The 23087-nt window shown below is 32.9% G+C and overlaps 3 protein-coding genes and 1 long non-coding RNA gene across 4 annotated transcripts; 3 read left to right on the forward strand and 1 right to left on the reverse strand.

Moving 5' to 3' along the window:
* Positions 1-186: 186 nt before the first annotated feature.
* On the forward strand, positions 187-3943 carry LOC134314907 (protein Mis18-beta-like). Its single transcript, XM_062995719.1, has 5 exons — positions 187-539; positions 1880-1946; positions 2523-2645; positions 2811-2892; positions 3496-3943. The coding sequence occupies exons 1-5, from the start codon at positions 284-286 to the stop codon at positions 3607-3609; spliced, it is 642 nt and encodes a 213-aa protein (XP_062851789.1). The 5' UTR covers positions 187-283; the 3' UTR covers positions 3610-3943.
* Positions 3944-6000: 2057 nt separating this feature from the next.
* On the reverse strand, positions 6001-8295 carry LOC134314725 (RNA polymerase-associated protein RTF1 homolog). The gene is made up of 4 exons (XM_062995418.1): positions 8284-8295; positions 6947-7060; positions 6320-6470; positions 6001-6203 (listed from the first exon to the last, which is right to left on the reverse strand). Exons 1-4 carry the CDS (start codon positions 8293-8295, stop codon positions 6001-6003), a joined length of 480 nt encoding a protein of 159 aa, XP_062851488.1.
* Positions 8296-8884: 589 nt separating this feature from the next.
* On the forward strand, positions 8885-11329 carry LOC134314325 (uncharacterized). Its single transcript, XR_010012366.1, has 4 exons — positions 8885-9148; positions 9905-9972; positions 10153-10206; positions 10787-11329. It is a non-coding gene; the product is annotated as an uncharacterized LOC134314325 (long non-coding RNA).
* Positions 11330-20144: 8815 nt separating this feature from the next.
* Positions 20145-22678, forward strand: LOC134314726 (complex I intermediate-associated protein 30, mitochondrial-like; the record flags this gene model as incomplete). The annotated part of the gene is made up of 4 exons (XM_062995420.1): positions 20145-20504; positions 20599-20784; positions 21567-21641; positions 22487-22678. Coding segments are annotated over 4 exons (762 nt in total), but the record flags the coding sequence as incomplete, so codon positions are not given.
* Positions 22679-23087: the final 409 nt, after the last annotated feature.

The following is a 23087-nucleotide window of genomic DNA, read 5'->3' on the forward strand; positions in this document are numbered from 1 at the left end:
GCATACCCGCGAGCAGAGAAAGATGAACGTTATTGGCCAAATCCCAAACTGCTTAATACACACACTAGTGCACTTTGTAAAGCCTTCTAAAAGGAGTATGTGCATCCTACCTAGTGCACTACATTACAAAAGAACCTCGATTTAACATACCGTAAGTTGTCTACCCTATCTAGTGCACTACAAGTATAAAGTTGGGTATTGGGTTAGTTGAGAACTTAATAAACATTCCGTAAACCGAGTCAACTGCGATTTTGTAAAACCCGAAAGCATTTATTAGACGAAAATGTCTCACATTACGTCTGGTATTTCAGCAAATGATAGCATTCCGTGCGACAGCACTCAAAACAGCTTTATTTCATCGAGCCTGAGCCAAAGCAGCGTGATTCTGGAGCAGCTGCGTGTTGTGGAGGATGTACGAGATACCAGACCAGATTATTCAAAGAGTTCAGTGCTGATTTGTGCTAAATGCAACCTGGTGCTGGCTGATTCACTAGGAGTTTGTGGAGAGGTTAAATATCTCAAATCGATCATCTGTCTCAGTAAGTACACGGTGAGCTGCAAATTAATAAAACAAGTTTAAAGTTGCAATACAGAACGTAGTGGCTGTGGGGATTGGAGACATCTCTGGTGGACTTGTGGAGGAGCACTTTGTAACAATGCATAGTACACAGTTTGCACCCCGAATTTCCAACTGAGACTGAATGCTCCTGTAATGGAACTATTCAGCAGTGGTAGCCCAGCAACTAAGGTATCAGTAATGCAAAGGTTGCTGGTTCAAGCCCCACCACTACCAGGTTGCCACTTCCCTTGAGCAAGGTCCTTAACCCTCAGTTGCTTGAACTGTATTTATTTACAACTGTAAGTTGCTTTAGATAAAAGTAGAGATGTAATGAATCACCACAATACAGTTAATAACCGATTCAAAAATTCCACGATTCAAATCGATTTGACATGTAAAATGAATCGATATTTACTTTAAACAGCAGAGGGCACTGGCGCTATACACCTCGCCTGGTTGCCAAATTTGGGTTTTTTCAGCCAAATTGGGCTTAATTCAAAATTGTTTTACAAAGTTTGTACCTACCTCAGAAATAAAAGGGCATTTATTATTTAGATAAATAAAAGATAATCACAGATACAGTATTTTCTTTTCTTTATTGGAAACTTTGTCATCATTTGTCTTCAATTTCAGTTTAAAAAAAATAATATCGTGAACCCAGTATCGTGAATCGCATCGTATCATGGATAGAGCGTATCGTTACATCCCTAAATAAAAGTGTTTGTTAGTCATTTCCACTTCCCTGATTTTTTTCCACTGCACACCCCTGCTCTGACCGAAGCAGCTCCTTTGATACTCGTGCAGTCGTGAAACACTTCTTTTCACCTGCCAGAGGTGGGGACTTTCAGACAGCCGTATCACGTTTGGAGAAACATGCTGTGCTGCATCCCTGATTATTCCCCCTCTCGCACAAGTGCCTTCAACCAGCCATAACAGGTCACAGTTGCAGCAGCAATGTTAAATGTTGTTCATTGTTAAATGTCCATTAAACACCCAGCCAGACTGAGATACGAACTTGAGAGCTGGAGATCTTAGTGGTGTGCTAGCACATTAGACTGCAACACCACCCAATCACCTAGTGGTTTAAGATTCTGTCCTTTAGCTCACTTTAAACTGACCCTAGATGTAAATGAAAGAGTGAGTGGCTGATGCCCTGTATCCATAGGGTCCTGTCTAGTTTCCAGTGTTTTCATGTGGACTCTAGACCCACTGTGACCCTGATTATGAGAAATTACTGATAATAAATTAGTCTTAATTTCTTAATGTCCTAACTTGTTAATTAGCTGTTGGTATTAACTCTGTCCTGATCTGTTTTTGCAGAAATCACCAAGGATTTGACAGTCAGAGGAAGACTTCAGGTGTGTAAGGATAGTCCTCTGGCATTTTGGTAAGTCATATTTGAGGATATTGTGGTTATGTCAAAGCTCAGTAATGAAACCCTGGTGTTATTTTTTTAAAGGTCAGCCAGTGTTACTGGGACAAAAATCCTTTGCTTTTCTTTTATTTGAATAAATACAGATTTTTTTCAGTCACATTCAAACAGATCACACAAATTTACACAATGTTCTCCATGTGCTAAACTGGTTGATTGACCAACATGTTGGTTGTTTAGATTTTCTTTTTGGTTGGTTGTTTAGATTTTCTTTTTTAGTAGTCTTGCTGACCAGACGTGCAAAGTCTTTGCAAATAAAAATCCAGTACAGGGAGACTTAATTAAAAAAAACATGCAAAACATCATTAAACCAGCTATTGTGGTGCTGGGATGGCTCAACAGTAAAACACATTAGCTCACTACTGCTGACATCTCAGCTATGCCATTAGCTAGCCTGCTGCCTACACAGATGTGACTGGTAATATTACAGATCTGGAATGGGCCTGGCCTCACAACACTACCTTTTAAATTTGTTAACTATAGCTAGAAGGTTTATGTTGCTCATACATGACTTTACTATTAATGTCTCAGCACTTACAAGGTCCTGGAGTGCAGCGGCTGTCGTCGTTTTGTCGGTGTGGTCCTTCACGCCACTCCACAGCAATGGTCCTCTTTAAGAAACCTGTTCCTCTTACGGAAAGACACTCTCAACTGGTGAGTCTTTGCACAGGCCCCCCTATGCTTTGGGATAAGGATGTACATCCCCCCCCCCAAGGATGTACATCCCCCCCCCCACTTAAAGGACTATAAAATATGTTATTTACTATTATAAAAATATGTAAATGTCATTTGTTGTGCTTTTGTGTTTTGACAACTCAGCTACAAGCTAAAAAGCGGTACAGTAGTAAAAGCCACCAAAATGAGCTTTGAAAACAGACTTCTGGGACAAAGCCTCATTGAGGTAAGGAACACCAGGCAACACCAGATTCTCATTCCTCCTCCACCATACTTTACAGCTGATGTTAAGGGGGGAAGTGTAGCCTAGCGGTTAAGGTACTAGACTAGTAATCTGAAGGTTGCTGGTTCAAACCCCACCACTGCCAGGTTGCTGCTGTTTGGCCCTTGATCAAGGCCCTTAATCCTCAATTGCTCAGACTGTCACAGTACTGTAAGTCACTTTTTGGATAAAAGTGTCTGCTAAATGCTGAAAATGTAAATGTTATGTATTCATTGTGAGTCATTTGTGCATTTGCTATTTCACATTAAGGTTTTCAGCGTGTTTGCATCAATAATAGCAAATGCAGATGACTGTGGGAAGCTCTAGGAGGACAAACATTTGAAAACTTATTTTAAAGGCAACCAAGCTACTACTTATCCCTCAGTCTCAAGACTGCATGGTTGTTTGGTTGAATGTGTATAATAGTAATAATAATAATGTAAATGTCAGTAACATAGTAAATCTTCTTTAGCACAGCAACCATCCTTTTAAAAATGGAATAATATTCATACATGGACATTTCTTATCAATGATTGTTTATATTTCTTATTCGGATCTTCTGTGCAGATTAAACAGCATCTGGAAAGTTATCTGAAGCAGATGAAGATTATGAAGAACGTTTTAGATGAGAGCAGAATTGGACAGAGTGGCATTCCATTCTCTTCCGTTACCACTGAATAATGTCTGATTCCAGTGGGTCTTTTGGTTTCTAGACTTGGTTTTGTGAATTTTGCTGTGTACATAGTTGTATAGAGCAGTCGTTGCTCAGCAGTTAAATGCAGGACTTATCAGAAGGTTGCTGGTTCAAGGCCTACATCTGCCAGGTTGCCACTGTTGAGCCCTTAACTCTTAATTGCTTGGATTGTATACATTCAGAGTGTTAAGTTGCTTCGTACAAAAGCATCTGTTAAATGCCATAAATGTATAATGTATGGTTTACTTGTTGTGGTTGGGTTGGTTTCTTCAGGAGTGTTGTTTGTGTGTAAAATTAAAGTATTTAAATTGTTTCGATTTAGCTCGGTCATGCACTAACATCAGTCATGTTGTGTTTACTGCTATCTCAACAGAGCCACCAACCTGGTCATGTGCCCACACAAACACAGTTATTAGTGTTTAAGTAAGGGATGGTCGGACAGGGTCTCTTACCACTGCTGCAATGATAAGCGCTCTTCTAGACTGGTCCGGGCACCTGCTTACGTGTGGGGGTCACATGGAGCTTAGCACTGTCCTCTGTACACAATCTGGGTCTGTGTGGGGAAACCAACACTGATAAGAAGTGGCTTCAGATTGGACACATGCTGGAAGGGGTATGTGGTGATCTGGCTTTTCTCGATCAGATGGGTGGGTTCTGGGTTGTGCAAGTGGCAGCAGATTTACAATTAGGACTTTGGACATTACTAGATGAAGGTGGAAAAACCAGGCTAAAAAAGGTGCAATGCAGAACCAATACCAGGTTCAGTTAAGTTTTCCTTGTACAACAAACCAAACAAGCCATGCAGCCCAAGACTGATGTGCAGCTCTCATGTGTTTCTGCCAAGCTGGGGATTTTTTCTGTAGTTGAAGAATCCAGTAAATGAGATCAGACCATCAGAAACCAGGAATTTGTAAGATTGGCACCATGCTGTTTTTATTGCTATTTTTTTGATACATTTTTTCTTAATTCATTACAAAATAAGTTCATTTTAGCATGCTAGCGTATCGGTAGTGCATAGATTTAACCAAGCGTACAGTGTTCCCAACCTGTGATACAAGTAACCATGTAAATTACAACCAAAAATAATGTATACACATATACATTACAACGCATGTATTGGATTTTAATATAGTTAACCTACTATAATTATTAGTTACTTTATGATCAACAACCAGTCAGATAATACAATGCTTTATCCTGCTAAATGGCACATAAAAACTGATATTGAACAATAATTATTTATTCAGTAGATTATTAATTAAATAATGATTAATTATTTGACATGCAGTCCCTCCAGAAATTTGAAGTTTACAAAATCAAATAATCCTGGTAATATTTGCAAGTGTCAATATTTGTCCCATCACAGCATGCTGTTTACCCTTAACATGTAAGTCAGATATACATGTTTACAATGATCACGGCTTAACCACTGATAATGCAGAGAGCTCTTGTGTTTTCTATTTTTTAATGCATTTTCTCCCCATTTTCCTTCCAATTCAGTGCACTCAATTTGTCTTCCGCTGCTGAGAGATACCAGATTGCATCCGAGCAGACACGTGCACAGTCCTCCTCTTCTCGCCCTGCATTCTGCACAGGCGTCTCTTCCGCCAATCAGGGTCCTTACACAGCGTATGAAGATCCCACCCACACATAGTCCGGCCGCCACCCTGCAGATAAGGTGTCCAATTAGTATCTGCTGCAGGCACTGCCAACTATGCCCGCTAGATGGCGCCCAGCCGACTGGTGGCAACACAGATTACTGAGGAGTTCAGAAACTCGGTGCTGGTGTGCTAGCGGAATATCCCGCTGCGCCACCACAGGGCCCAAGAGAAGGGACCCAAGAAAGGCTGATGTTGCTAGATATTTGAAGATTATTAGAAAGTGCAAATTGCATTTTAATGTGACCACCATTTGCACTCGCAAGCCACCTAAAGTAAACATTTAATTCACTGTGACAGTAGCTAATCATTCACACTGTACAAGTTAAAAAGCTTGGCACTGGCACTCGAACTGCAGACGGCGCTATCGACCTGGCCAGTGGCCAAACAGGCACAGATCATTGTGTCTGAGGAAGGGAGGTCGATGGGGCTTCATTGCCTCTACCATGCTGTCTAGAAAGAAAGTATGCAAATGTATGCAAATCACAAAAGCTCTAATCTGCACTTTAAGGAGCACCCTGCCCAACCACTCCCTGCAGAACAACCTAAATATGTACAAAAAGGGTTCCTGCTGATTGTCCCACCTCATTTGAATACCCAAAATAGATTTTAGAAATAATTTTTGGTTAACTGTTCTTCATGCTTGAGCTCATAATTCAGTTGCACAATGTTTTGGCACACTGCTAAAGCAACATTGGTTATTAACGTCCCACCACTTTCTCACCTGCGCTTGAGCACTTCTCTTTTCTCAATACGGTTAAACAGCTCCTGTTCTCTTTCTTTCTCCGTCATCTGCTCTAAACGTGCCCTGTCCTCCTCGTCTCCCATCAGATCATCTCCGTAACCATCTTTGAATTCTTCGTCCTCCGAGGACGAATCCGAGCTGGAGGAGGAGCTGTTGCTCTCAGAGTCGGACACTTCGCCTGTGCGATAAAGTGGTTAAGCTTAGGCTAGAAGTGTAAAAAAAAAAAAAAAAACAGCTTCAAATATTGTTAACAAAAGTAAACATATGCGACAAGCATCAGGCATTTTCTCTTACCCTCCTCTGGAGCGGAGCTTTCAGCTGAGCTGTCTCCATCTGAGCTACCTGAAGAAGCAGCCTTGTTCACTTTCTTCTTCGTGAGGTTTTTCTTTTCTGCACCTTTACCAGCTTTCACCTTCTTCTTGGCTTTGGTGCCTCTGACAGTCCACTACACACCAAAAAAATCCAAGCATTAACTGCCTCAGCCTAAAATAAATGAACTTTGTGCATATACTACAATTACTGACTGTGGCCCTCGGTACACTTTGTCACCCCTATACCGCCACAGAACCCCTTCTGAGCATTGCAATGACACTAACACAGTAATGAAACAGTAGTGTGTTGTACTTGAATGAGTGTAGCATGTGCAGCAGTGTTATTGGGATAAATACTGTTTAACCTACCAGGCACTTTTAGGAACACATACTCTTTCAGCACCGGCTGGAGACTCTTTTCTTTTTTTCTTGCACAATGTTTGTAGTTTTGGTTAGCATTATTCTTCTCTCAGGATTAACACTGGGGGGTTTAAAAATCCAGACAACAAAACTGCACCTCATGCACTTCTACCAGTACAACATACACTACCATGTCACTACCATGTTAGTGTCAGGGCAGTGCTAAGAGTGGTCCATCCACAATCAAGACAATGTACCTCATCATGTCAGAGGTCTCCGAGTCTGTAGATGCTGCAGGTTTACTGACAGGCTCCTCTGGTTCTTCTGAGTCCACTCGTTTTCTCTTAGCTAGAGTCAGCAGTTCCTAGAAAAAAAAAAACATACAGTAAGTTCCTCTTCCTCCATCATTCAAGATGGCCAGGCTCACAATTAACTATCTAATTTATCCCCAAGGTTTTTATTGTGGTTAGGGTCAGGGTTCTGTGAAGGTCATTAGAGTTCATCCACATCAAACCAATCAAACCATGCCATTATGGTGGTGATTTGTGCAAACAGGCACAGTCATAGTAAAACTGTTGCCACAAAGTTGGAAGCATATGATTTATTTTAAATGATTGCTTGTATACAACTATTAGTAACTGACTGAGCAATAAGTGAATAAACAAAAGCTAAAAAATGGATGTTTCTCAACAATAAACAATGGCAACTACTGCTCTAGCAGGGAAGGGCATCATGTAAACTTTGCTGCCATAATAGGTAGGACTTTAAATACTTTGCTAAAAAGTATTAAGCCTGTCAGTGATCAGTGACTGTCAACATGGCATGGAAACCTCTAGAAGCAATAAAACTGTTATAGAAAGTTAGTTAATAAAAAGGTAAGTTAGAAAAAGGTAATTAAGGTCTGCCCTCAGTTTCAAGACTTAATACTTGGTTTCATATTGCCTTGCAACCAATGTCAGCAGAACTGCCAAAAATATATTATTGGCCATAGTGTAATTGTATGATAAATACTGATGCATAAGTATCTAATTACTTAATTTCAATCAGGTAGACTTAAAATTGCAATCAAAATAATAATTCATTGACCATTGCGAATTTACAAACTTAGAGACTACTGCATTTTTTGAAACCAGTGGCCCTCTTTGTGTGCAAAACGACATACAACTTTGTAGAATATTTCTATAATTCTTTGTCAGTTATTACAACAGGACTAGTTTAATGACACCTATGCACATGGTCTGTTTGGCATGTTCTCCCTGTGTCTGAGTGGGTTTCCTTCCACAATTCGAAGACTTGCAAGTGAGGTGGATTGGAGATACAAAATTGTCCATGACTGTGCTTGACGTTAACCTTGTGAATTGATTAATCTTGTGTAACGAGTAACTACTGTTTCTGTCATGAATGTAACCAAAGTGTAAAACATGACGTTAAAATCCTAATAAATAAATAAATAAACTTCCCAGGAAAAAATGTACTGTGAAGTTTTACAGTAAAACTGTTAAGTTTACAGTTAAACCATAAAAGTTCATAGTTCTACTGTCACTTTTACAGTTTGACCATGAGTACAACTGTGAACTCTCATGTTACCATGAAGTTCATGGCCACCTCTTCCGGTGTTTAATAATATTGACTGTGAAGTTTACAGTTTAAACATGTAAAATTCCGTCAACTTACAGTTTACAGTTCAACTAAGAATAGTTCATAGTAACTTCTTCTAATGTTTGATGTTTACAGTAATTTACAGTTTAACTATGATCATATAGGTAAATGACAAGATACAAATATCAAGACAATAATAATGTATATAATATTTATGTATTATTTAAAGGAGGTATGTGAATGAAGGGTGTACGTGTATGTGTGTGAGGGTAAGTTAATTACATGACATGAAAAACATGTCAAAAAGACATTATTTACATCTAAAAAATTAGATGATTAATAAAAAAAGAATACAGCACAGATTTACATATTTATAATATTACAAAAATACAAATAACCTCATGCAGACAGGACAAATATTACATTACATCAATATTACATCAGACAGATGACTTTATAGCGCCTTTTATTCTGCCTGTTCTGCACAAACCTCTCTTCTACACACATCATGTCAGACATCATGTCAGTCTGGGCATGCGCACATGCGCACTTGATTTGAGACCGTTATTTCAACCAAGCGTCTCGAGCTTGGCGTCAGGTGAACCGCGCGAAATACAAATTTTGTGTCAGTTTCAGTGATTTAATTCTCAAAAACGAGTCTGTTAAAGTACGCGCTGTGTATCTGCTTAAAGATAAAGTTCCTGCCACATGTGTTATTGAGTCAGAGCTTATTAAAGGACACAAGAATCTGACGACGGAAAATCTCATCAACGGCTAAACTGTTATCTGGAAAGTGAGAAATGGATAAAAAGACGTTGGTGAAGCGGCGCGCGCTAAACCCTGAAGTTCGATGGTAAGTCATTAACTTAAACAGTTTATAATAATAAACAATAATATATTTACTATGCCTAAAATGTTATTAAAAATAAATGGCCATTTTAGAAAGCCGAAAATAACACAGGTGTCAGGATTCTATGTCTTCAAATTAGTTACTTGGGACGTTAGCTAAACCATTAGCATAAACAGTCTGTTATCTGACGGTAATTGATTGTGCTCTCTTTAAATGCGTAGTAATACTTGCAACGCGTTAAGACTGGTACAATTACTTAGTTTATAGTGTTGTTACAGTGCTAAACTGCACTATAATAAACCTATCACTTTTTATAGTTCTAAGTGTACAGATAATGTAAATGCTTTTAATATTTCCTACAAGACAATTCACCTTTTATGTCTTATTTATACACGTCTTAATTAAATGTGAACGTTAACCTGCAAGTTGCTCCTAAAATAGTGGAGGTCCAGCATTTTCTTTGGAATGATGGGTGATATGTGTGCTTTAATTATTGCTGTGAAACTGGGGCAGTTGATCAAAGTTTATATGATTTATTCAGGAAATGTCTATTAACACACATTTCAGGTTTTCCCTACTCTTTCCCTACTCCCTATAAAACTTGGGCACCACCTAAGCCCAAGCCCAGTGACCACACCACGTAAGCCTGCCAACAACCCAGGGAAAACCCTGCATTTGTGCCACTGTGTTTAAGCTATTGTAGCATTCTGTTAACTACAGATTTGAAATATGAAATTAAAAACAGTATTTTTATTCCAGGAAAATGACCACGTCAAGGAGGGCTGCTGAGGTTGAGAGAGTCTCAGTGTCCGACAGAGAAGACCCGGGTATTGTAGATAACAGTATCTGCCTACATTTACATCAGCACATAAGGATGGGTTTTTCATATTCTTGTTCATGATAGTAGCAGCACGTTTTAGTACATTGCTTTACAACCACATCCACAGATAGTTACTGTTTTTGTAGATAACTCAGATAACTACATATTCTAAATCATTTCATTCTAGGACTATGATGTAAAAGAGACAATTACAAGGAGGCCTGGATCTCGGAAACTTAAAGTAGGTGCTAATTGATTTTTTAAAAACAGATTGTGTTTAAAATAAATTTGTGTTAAAATATGTAAAACAACTCACTTCTTTACAGTTTTGGTGCTGACAATGTCTTTTCATCCATCCATTCATCCACCTTTGTGCCCGCCTGCATATCTATATATGCTTAAAGCCCTGACTGTTTTTAGCTTCTGTTGGGTGTGTTACTACGGGGTAAATGCTAAACTGTGTACTGATTGCATAGCTGCTGATATTAATTGTTTGATTCTTTTTCTAGTAACTAGTGAATCAGACGGGCCATGCCAATCCATCTTAAGGCAGTCTGAGCTACTAAAATAATGAAATTAAAAAGAGAGAAGATCTGTCTGCGTCAGTGCTTTAGTGCAGTTTTTCAGCAATAAATATTTTTTGCACCATAACAATTAATGGTAATTAATGATACGCTTACCAAATATATGCCTTATGATACATCAGATGTAAGACATTGCTGATGAAATATATTAGGGCCCCTGTAGCTTAGAGGTGATGGCGGCAAATGTTTGATTATTTTTTTTTATTTTTTTTATTTTATTTTTTTGCATTTTTAAAGGTGGCCGAACAGATTTTCCCCATGAAGGAGGTCCAGAAAGTGTACTTCACCAGCAAATTCAACAATGTGGACAAGCTAGGAAAACAAGAGGTGTAATTCATGTCACAATTCACACCCCCACACACACTCAGACATAGGACACATCCAAGCACCCAGTACTGCCATAATTAAATGCATAAGGAATGCTTATGAATTAGATTTTTCATTATGTATGTATAAAGTTTATATAAAGATTTATACCACAATACATTATTCAGTTATATAATTGTATATATTACTGTACAATAAAATTATATTATTGTATAATTACCATCGTAAAATTAATTATTAAGTGTAATATAATTCTGTTATTATATAACAAATACAATCTATTACTATTATTTTTTATATTACTATTATTTTAATGCATTTAACATTACATTATAGAATGCCAAGTTGGTACATGTGTTATCAGTTTACCATTTAGAAGATATCCTTACCAGTTGTTTTTGTGCCTGTGTTTGAAATTATACCGTTGCTGAATAAATGGAGTTGTGAGATCTATACATTGTATTGTATTGTATTGTATAATTAATGTCAAAGTACAGTAATTACAAAGTAAACTGTGAAGTCCAGGGTAAAACTGTTTACCAAGTTTACAGTAGAACTGTTAAACATCATAGTAAAATAATTAATCAGGTTTACAGTTTTACTATGAAATTGTTTATAGTAGAACTGTGAAATAATTCAGTGTTTTACTGTGAAAGTTGATAGTGGAACTGTCAACTAGATTACTATGAAATTTCACAGTACACACTAAAAAACAGGTACGATATAAGTACTGTCTTGTACTCAGAGGTACACTTTTCACAAATGTACCCTTAAAGGTATAATATTGTACTTTTTAGGGTCACATATGAACCTCTTGGTTTTCTGATAAGGTACAAAGTCTTTCATTACAGCAAAAGGTACAGATTTGTACCTTTTAACCACCTTTTAACTAAAGGTACTTTCAGGATAGACTGCAGCATTAGCACAGAATTAAGACACTGCAGCAAATTATCCCACAAGATATATTTAACGATTGTATAGGTTTGAAGTCATTAATATTTTGTATTTTATAATATTTATATAATTAGCAGTATATCAATTAATTAGGAAGATGTGTTATATACAGTATATTTATCTGTACTTTTAGCCCTATTTATCTCACTGTTCTTCTTTGATCAGGTCAGCCACAGGACCACCACAGCTATTATTTGGGTGGCAGATCATTGTCAGTAATAATCAACTTATTACCATCCCATGACCTTTGCTGTGTCAGTGCATACACAAGGGTCAGGGCCCAGTTGCACAAAACACCTTAAGTTAAGATTTTCCTTAAGGCTTATTTTTAAACTTACTTAAAATGAAATCAGAAAACAACATTAAGTTTTCTCTTTAAGGTTTCTTTATGCTTTAAAATAAGCCCTAATGAAAACAGCCCTCCCCTGTGTTGCCAGATTGGGTGGTTTTTGACCAAACAATAATAAATACATTAAAAACCTAATACGTTGTACATGTTTAAGATATCAGCAGTTTATTATCAGGCCATATTGTTTTAACTTGTTTAATACTGTTGAAATACTGAACATCGGTAGTTTTATGTGTATTTTTTGTGCATTTTTAATGCACCTCTGCATTTTCGCTGGAAACCACTGTAGCACTCTGGCAACCCTGATCTTCCACTTCAAATTTGAATTTTTAACGGTCGCTCACCTGCGCGAGAGGTTAATTAAGAACGGCGTTGAGGGAACTTACAACAGAGGATCTTTTAAAAAAGCTGGTGGAAGCAGACATTAATATAACATCGGTGGAAGCTCAGAAATTTAGAGGTAAGTGCTCTATACTGTTCATAAATTACTTTAATATTGGCTAGCTAATCCAATGGTAGTGAATTAGTTAACTTTAACGTTAGCTAATTTACCTTGTCAGTGAAGGTTTAGAGATAATTGTTAGCACCGTCAATTTTAATTAAATTCTCTTTACTTAATACGTAAGCTTATTGTAACACACAAAGCCAGAATTGTTCATATAACGTGTGCAGTCACATTAGTCTGCTCCCATGTTTTAAGACGTGGTTGAGGAAAATTAAAAAGGTGAGTAAACGTGGTAAATAGTGATGTGATTTAGGAAGGACTGTATCGGCCGTTCAACAGCGAACGCTGGCTGGTTAACGTAGTGACGTAACCTAGTTAGTTTTATGCACCTGTGAATGGTAAGCCTCATTAATGTTACAGAATTCGCGCAAGTGAACATGGATTGTGTTTTACATTTCCATAACTTGTATGCCAGTAGTTTAATATCATAACACCACACGGTGTTAAGGTGCTTTATAGCTGTCTTGCTGCTTTGAGTGCTGGAGTAGCTAACGTTAGTTAAATATGTGCAATGTGTAAACATTGTGCAGCGATGAAAAGAATCATTTGACTGAATCGGTTCTGTTTTAATGTCCGGTTCACCGAATTCATTCTGTTGTGGAATCACTGTTACCGATTCGAATCGATTTGTGAACTCAAAAGAATCGAATCAAAGAAAGCTTAGCGATGGTTCAGCAGAACTTGGATTTAACACAATATTTTAATTTACTTGCATATGATGTTACATGTCTTGCTGTAATGTCCACTTTAGTGTAAGTTAACCTAATTTAAGCTGCAAGAGTAAACCAAAAAACTGACTGGTCTCATTTAAACCTGTTTTATCAGAAAAGTAAAGTGTTCTCATGCCAGTATTCAGAGGCAGGATTTAAAATTATTCCTGTTTGAAAATTGCTGAACTATAGCCCTTTATTTTAGCGTATTTGCTTGCTTCGCGTTTACTCGGTGTTTTATTATATTTATTTATAAAATATTTAAAGTCTAAAATTAAACACACAGGCCGTATTCGATGAACAGTCGAATTTTTGGATCCAGCCCTTGTAACTGCGGTAAAGTTAGTTTTATATTCGACATTCGTTTAACATTCGCCATTCCGATCTATATAAATGGTTCAAAAAACACTTAACACCTACTTATTTTACGAATTCTTGCACAGATTTAAGTGGACAACATACTACAAAAGCTATTTTATAATAATTTTAAGGTTAAATGGTATTTATTTAAAGAAAGATTAAAATGAAACCGCTGATCAAGCGTCAACTTCAGCTAAAGCGTTAGGGAGCGTCATCAAACTATCAGAAAAACGTAGGAAACATTTACTATGCACTTATTACAGAGAAATAAATCCATTAAAGTCTTGTAATGTATTCATGGATTCATGTCAATCTATTTTTTATAAACACAAATTATTGTATCTCACAACCTACAAACCTTGTTTTATAGATACTGTTTTTATATGTCATTTATTTTAATTTAGAATTAAGATTAATAAATCCATGATATTTTGATATTGGAGACAAATAAATCTATTCAACTATGATATGATTTAATATAATAAACCCAAACTATTTTTAATATACACATATTAATGTCCCTTACATCCTACAAACCTTGTTTTTTAATAATAATTTTATTTTTAATTTATTTTAATTTATACTTAAGATCAATGAATACGTAATAAGTGTTTATAAGAGATACATCTATTAAACTCTTACATGATTTAATAAAAGAAACCCAAACTATTTTTAATATACACATATTAATGTCCCTCACATCCTACAAACCTTCTTTTTTAAAGAATACTTTTATTTTCAATTTATTTTAATTTATAGTTTATATCAATTCATACGCAATAAGTGTGTATAAGAGATAAATCTATTAAACTCTTAATGATTTAATATACTAAACCCAAACTATTTTTAATATACACATATTAATGTCCCTCACAACCTACAAAACTTGTTTTTTAAATAATACTTTTATTTTTATTTTATTTTTATTAATAGTTTATATCAATGAATACGTAATAAGTGTGTATAAGAGATAAATCTATTAAACTCTTACATGATTTAATAAAATAAACCCAAACTATTTTTAATATACACATATTAATGTCCCTCACAACCTACAAATGTTGTTTTTTAAATAATACTTTTATTTTTACTCTATTTTAATTTAAAGATCAATGAATACGTAATAAATGTGTATAAGAGATAAATCTATTAAACTCTTACATGATTTTATATAAGAAACCCAAACTATTTTTAATATACACATATTAATGTCCCTCACATCCTACAAAAGTTGTTTTTTAAATAATACTTTTATTTATTTATTTTTTTAATTTATACTTATGATCAATGAATCCATAATACACTTATACTGGAACTAAGGAAATCTATTAAACTCTTACATGATTTAATATAATAAAACCAAACTATTTTTATTATACACATATTAATGTCCCTCACATCCTACAAAAGTTGTTTTATAGATACTACTTTTATTTTTAATTTATTTTAATTTATACTTAGGATCAATGAATTCATAATACTTTTATATTGGAACTAAAGAAATCTATTAAACTCTTACATGATTTAATATACTAAACCCAAACTATTTTTAATATACACATATTAATGTCCCTCACAACCTACAAAAGTTGTTTTTTAAATAATACTTTTATTTTTAGTTTATTTTAATTAATAGTTAAAATCAATGAATACGTAATGTGTGTATAAGAGATAAATCTATTAAACTCTTAGATGATTTAATATACTAAACCCAAACTATTTTTAATATACACATATTAATGTCCCTCACATGCTACAAAACTTGTTTTTTAAATAATACTTTTATTTTTATTTTATCTTAATTAATAGTTTATATCAATGAATACGTGATAAGTGTGTATAAGAGATGAATCTATTAAACTCTGATATCATTTAATATACTAAACCCAAACTTTTTTTAATATACACATATTAATTTCCCTCACAACCTACAAAAGTTGTTTTTTAAATAATAATTTTTTTTAAATTTTTTTTTATTTATACTTATGATCAATGAATCCATAATACACTTATACTGGAACTAAATAAATCTATTAAACTCTGATATCATTTAATATAATAAACCCAAACTATTTTTAATATACACATATTAATGTCCCTTACATCCTACAAAAGTTGTTTTATAGATGCTACTTTTATTTTTAATTTATTTTAATTGATACTTAGGATCAATGAAACCATAATACTTTTATGTTGGAACTAAAGAAATCTATTAAACTCTGATATCATTTAATAAAATAAACCCAAACTATTTTTATTATACACATATTAATGTCCCTCACAACGTACAAACATTGTTTTTTAAATAATACTTTTATTTATTTATTTTTTTAATTTATACTTATGATCAATGAATCCATAATACACTTATACTGGAACTAAATAAATCTATTAAACTCTGATATAATTTAATATAATAAACTCAAACTATTTTTAATATAAACATACTAATGTCCCACACATCTTACAAAACTTGTTTTTTAAATAATACTTTTTTTTTATTTTTTTTTTTATTAATAGTTTATATCAATGAATATGTAATAAGTGTGTATAAGAGATAAATCTTTTAAACTCTGATATCATTTAATAAAATAAACCCAAACTATTTTTATTATACACATATTAATGTCCCTCACAACCTACAAAAGTTGTTTTTTTAAATAATACTTTTATTTTTATTTTATTGTAATTTATAGTTTGGATCAATGAATCTATAATACTTTTATATTGAAACTGAATAAATCTATTAAACTATGATATGATTTAATATAATTATGTCAAACTATTTTCAGTAAACACATATCAATGTCCCTCACATCCTACAAATGTTTTAAAAATACTGCTTTTTTTTTTTTAATTTATAGTTAACATTTTTATATACATCATACTGTACTTTTATATTGGAATTAAATAAATCTATTAAACTCTAATATGTGTATACAAAAAATAGTTTGGGTTTATTATATAAAATCATATCAGTGTCCCTTACATTCTACAAAAGTTGTTTTATAGATACTGCTTTTATTTTTATTTTATTTTTATTTATAATGAAGATCAATAAACCTATAACACTTTTATATTGAAACTAAATAAATCTATTAAACTATGATATGATTTTATATAATTAACCCACACTAGTTTTTATATACACATATTAATGTCCATAACATCCTACAACAGTAGTTTTGTAGATACTTCTTTTATTTAGATTTTATTTTATTTTATGGTTCAAATCCATAATAAAAAAAACATAATAAGTGTGTATCATAGATAGATCTATTAAACTCAGATTTGATTTAATATAATAAAATAAAACTTTTTTTTAAAAACACTATTATTACTATTATTATTAATATTAATGTCCCTTATATCCTACAAACCTTTTTTTGTAATTACTGCTTTTATTTTTAATTTATTTTAAATTAAAGTTAATATCTGTAAATACATAATAATTGTATGAGAGATAAATCTATTAAACTCTAAAATAATCTACTATAATAAAGTAAAACTTTTTTATATACACATATTAATGTCCCTCACATCCTACAAACATTGTTCATAAGATTTATTTATTTCCAGTATAAAAGTATTATGGATATTTTGATCATGACTATAAATTAAAATAAAATACCAATAAAAACAGTATCTATAAAACAAGGTTTGTATGATGTGAGAGACATTAATATGTAATTAATAAAAATAGTTTGACTTTATTATTTTAAATTATATCAGAGTTTAATAAATTTAACTCTTATACACACTGATTATGGATTTATTATTATGGATTTTAACTATAAATTAAAATAAAATAAAAATATGAGCAGTATCTATAAAACAAGGTTTGTAGGTTGTGAGGGACATTAATATGTGTATTTAAAAAATAGTTTGGGTTTATTATATTACATCATATCAGAGTTTAATAGATTTATTTAGTTCCAGTATAAAAGTATTATGTATATAACAATTTTATCTATAAATTAAAAAAAATAAAATAAAAGCATTTTCTATAAAACAGGGTTTGTAGGATGTGAGGGACATTAATATGCATATATTAAAAAGTTTGGGTTTATTATATAAAATATCAGAGTTTAATAGATTTATTTATCTATAGTATAAAAGTATTTTATTGATCTTAACTATAAATTAAAATAAAATAGTTTTTTTAAAACAATGTTTGTAGGATTTGAGGGACATTAATATGTGTATATTTAAAATTGTTTAGGTTTATTATATTAAATCATGTCAAAGTTTATTAGATTAAACTCTGATACACACTTATTATGGATTCATTGATCTTAAGTATAAATAAATAAAAAAATACAAATAAAAGCAGAATCTAAAAAACACGGTTATAGGATGTGGGGAACATTAATATGTGTTCATAAATAATAGTTTGGGTTAATTATATTAAATCATGTCTGAGTTAAATAGATTTATACACACTTATTATGGATTCATTTATCTTAAAAAAAATAATAAAAAAAACAATAATAAGCAGAATTTAAAAAACAAGGTTTGTAGGTTGTGAGTGTCATTAAAATGTGTATATAAAAAAAATTTGGGTTTATTATATTAAATCATGTCTGAGTTTAATAGATTTATCTCTTATACGTACTTGTTATGGATTCTTTTATCTTAACTATAAATTAAAATAAAATAAAAACAGTAATTACAAAACAAGGTTTGTGGGATGTGAGGAACATTAATATGTGTTCATAAAAAATAGTTAGGGTTTATTATATTAAATCATATAACAGTTTAATAGATTTATCTCTGATAGCCACTTATTATGGATTTATTGATCTTAAGTATAAATAATAAAAAAATAATAATAAAAGCAGTAATTATAAAACAAGGTTTATAGGATGTGAAGCACATTGAAATAATTTAATATAATAAACCCAAACTATTTTTAATATACACATATTAATGTTTCTCACATTCTACAAACATTGTTTTTTAAATAATACTTTTAGTTTTATTTTATTTTAATTTATAGTTAGGATCAACAAATCCTTAACACTTTTGGATTGGAGATAAATAAATCAATTAAACTCTGATGTCATTTAATATAATAAACCCAAACTATTTTTAATATACACATATTAATGTCACAAACATCCTACAAACTTTGTTTTATAGATACTGCTTTTATTTTCATTTTATTGTAATTTATAGTTAATATCAGTAAATCCATAATACTTTTATATTGGAGATAAACAAATCTATTAAACTCTTATATGAATTAATATAATAAACCCAAACTATTTTTAATATACACATATTAATGTCCCTTACAACCTACAAACCTTGTTTTATAGATACTGCTTTTATTTTTATTTTTATTTATAGTTAGGATCAATGAATCCATAATACTTTATATTGAAGATAAATAAATCTATTAAACTCTGAAATAATTTAATATAATAAACCCAAACTTTTTTTAATATACACATATTAGAGTTTAATAGATTTATTAATCTTCAATATAAAAGTATTATGGATTCATTGATCCTAACTATAAATAAAAATAAAAATAAAAGCAGTATCTATAAAACAAGGTTTGTAGGTTGTAAGGGACATTAATATGTGTATATTAAAAATAGTTTGGGTTTATTACATTAAATCATGTAAGAGTTTAATAGTATTCTTTAGTTTCAATATAAAAGTATTATAGATTCATTGATCTTAAGTATAAATTAAAATAAAAAACAACTTTTGGAGGATGTGAGGGACATTAATATGTGTATAGTAAAAATAGTTTGGGTTTATTACATTAAATCATGTAAGAGTTTAATAGTATTCTTTAGTTTCAATATAAAAGTATTATTGATTCATTGATCTTAAGTATAAATAAAAATAAAATAAAAATAAAAGTATAATTTAAAAAACAACTTTTGTAGGATATGAGGGACATTAATATGTGTATATTAAAGTTAGTTTGGGTTAATTATATGAAATTATATCAGAGTTTAATAGATTTCTTTAGTTCCAATATAAAAGTATTATGGGTTTACTGATTTTAACTATAAATAAAAATAAAATAAAAATAAAAGTATTATTTAAAAAACAACTTTTGTAGGATGTGAGGGACATTTATATGTGTATAGTAAAAATAGTTTGGGTTTATTATATTAAATCATGTAAGAATTTAATCGATTTATCTCTTATACACACTTATTACGTATTCATTGATCTTAACTATAAATAAAAATAAAATAAAAATAAAAGTATTATTTAAAAAACATCTTTTGTAGGATGTGAGGAACATTAATATGTGTATAATAAAAATAGTTTGGGTTTATTGTATTAAATGATATCAGAGTTTAATCAATTTCTCTCTTATACACACTTATTACGTATTCATTGATCTTAACTATAAATAAAAATACACGATGGCCTTGGCAGAAGATCACCTTTGACTTCTCAAAGGGTGTGGAGGGAGTAAAGAAGCATTTTGGACTCTTAAAAACTGAGTTTGTGGAGAGATGGACGGGGCCTGAGGGTCGACCGTTGGAAGAGCACATGCTGGAGCAAACGCGGGTTTTGTGGGAGTTTCGGGGACCCGAGTCTCTTAATCAGTGGGTGGTTTCCTCAGACCGGGAGATCGGAGGCCTAAGTGGGGCGTATCTGAAGCTGGGGAGAAACAGCAACACGTGTATGATGTACGGTACCCTGTGTTCAGTCCCACCGAGGGATGGAGAGACTCGGTACAGCGGGTACTGCACGCTGCGCTCCAAACAGCCTCTGGTTAGTGGGTATAAGACCAGAAATGTTTTGACTTAATGTAAAGCATTGCAGATAAAAATGGACATGGTTTGTAATATTGAGTTTGTGTTGTCAGGCTTCATTCGAAAGGAAGAAGCACTACGATTGGTCGAGCTTTAACTCGTTGTATTTGCGTATCCGTGGAGATGGCAGGCCTTGGATGGTGAACATCTCAGCAGAAACCTACTTTTCGCACCAGAGAGACGACATGTACAGCTACTTTTTATACACACGAGGTGGTCCATACTGGCAGGATGTCAAGGTAAAATGTTCAGTCTTACCAATTTCATGACATAATTACTGTGTTGCTTGAAAATACAATGGTAATCGTAGGCATGTATACAGTATCACTCTGCAGTAATGGCATACTTCAGTTCAATCTTAACTAAGTATGTATAAGTATGCTTAAGATTTAGGGGACAGTTGTTTCTTATTTGTTAGGACTGTGGGTTCGGTTTCTGAGCAAGAGACTCAACTGCTACAGGATTGCCATATCATGACTGCCCCATGTTCTGACCCCAGCGTCCAATAAGATGGGCTGTTTCTTGTGACAGACTTTGCAGCTTTAAATCAGATGTCCAATATCCTGTCCCAAATGCACATTACAATAGATTTGTATTGTAATTTACAGTAGCCCACTACAGATCAGATCCAGGGTTTGAATCACCAGCAGGCTTTTGCATACAGACATGATTGATGTTTGGGGGAGGCGGTGTATGGCTGAGGTCCCATAATAGACTGGCATCCTATCTGGGATGTGTTAGTTGCATCCGGTGATCCAAAGGAAAACTGAACCCATCGGGACCCTGACCAGGATAAGAAAATAGTAAAACATCAAAATGAAATAAAAATGTATAGGTGCGTCACAATACTGAATTAAAGAGACACTGATTATTCACTTTAGCAAACAGTCAGTATATACAGTAGTACATCAGGTGTTAAATGTTATCACCTTTTTCAAAAGATCGCAAACCGAAAGGATTTTGAGACGGTCTATTTATATACTGGTTTCTTTTTTTATAATGTTTTTTTTTTCTCTTGCAGATTCCATTTTCAAAATTTTTCCTGTCAAGTCGGGGAAGAGTTCAAGATGATCAGCACCCCCTCTGGCTGGACAAGGTCTGATATTACAGATTTTAAAAAAAGAGAGATACTAGTATCTTTACTTTGATACCTACTGTAGGTGCTTGGGTGATGCAGCAGTAAAGTATGCTGGCATGCTACTGCTGACATATAGGGTCTGAATTGCAGATGTGATAATAATTAAATAAGGAGGGTTGTATTAGGAAGTGCATCTAATGTAAACAAAAAATAAATAAATAAAATAAAAGCTGTACCAAATCAGGTCTGCAAACCAGAAGTTCATATGCTCATGATCTTAAATTTTACCAAAAATAGGCTGCTGATTTACTTCATTTATGGAGAACTGAGAACAGTCGGTTCATTTGGCATATGACTTATTAAAAAAAAAAAAAAAGTATGTCAGTATTATAATATTAAATAATAAATAAATAACCTCAGTATAACAAATTAGAATCTGACATTAACATAGCATTCATATTGTATTTTTGGTATTTCTGTTAGCAACAAGCTAAATGTTGTTAAGCTTCTCATGACCCAGTGTGTACATGTAAATGTAGGAAAGTCTGAAAATATAATAGCAATTTTATTTCTACCTTGATAAAGAAACACAAGATGTTTCATCATGTTTTGCTGTTTTTAATATTAGGGAACACTGTGTAGTATCAAAATAACAGACCAAGTAGGTCATAGTGTCTGCACATTTCAGACTGATGAGTTACCCATGTTGTAGTTAGTGCTAAGACAATGATTTTTGCTAGGCGGTTCAGTTTTCTTTAGCTTCACTCATAAAAGATTTCTGTGTTTTTGGGAGAAGGGGATGATATTTTAAGCTTTTAAAAAAAAAAAAAGCACAATATGACCCTCTGTGTTCTGATTTCCAGGTGAACACCATCGGCTTCACATTGGGAGATAAAGCAGACGGACCGTTCCAGTTGGAGATTGATTTTATTGCTTTGTGTAGCGATCACGCTCACACAGAAGAATTTGCTTATGAACTGTACGAAAGAAACCCAGAGGTGTAATGGTGTCGGTGCTGAAATCGGACCTGTTACGGACTGAAAATGGCATCATAAACACAAACTTTTTTTTTTTTTTTTTTTTTTTAACAGGAAAAAAAAAAAAAAAAGCATTAACACAGACAGCAGACAAACAAACTAAAAAGATAGATAGATAGATAGATAGATAGATAGATAGATAGATAGATAGATAGATAGATAGATAGATAGATAGATAGATAGATAAATACTTTATTTATCCCGAAGGAAATTCTTGGTCTCCAGTAGTTTAACAAAGAAGAGAAAGCTTAATACAAATAAAAAATAAGGTAAAATACAAAAGCAAAATTAGGTAAAATGCAAATACAAAAATGAGGTAAATAAGTAAATAAGGTGCATTAATACAGCATATGGTATGCAACAGAATAACAGCATGTGCAAATTGTGCATCTGGTACATGGGATAAAAGCAGCAGTGTATCTATTCT

Source organism: Trichomycterus rosablanca, chromosome 5 (assembly GCF_030014385.1).
Source record: "Trichomycterus rosablanca isolate fTriRos1 chromosome 5, fTriRos1.hap1, whole genome shotgun sequence".
NCBI lineage: Eukaryota > Metazoa > Chordata > Actinopteri > Siluriformes > Trichomycteridae > Trichomycterus > Trichomycterus rosablanca.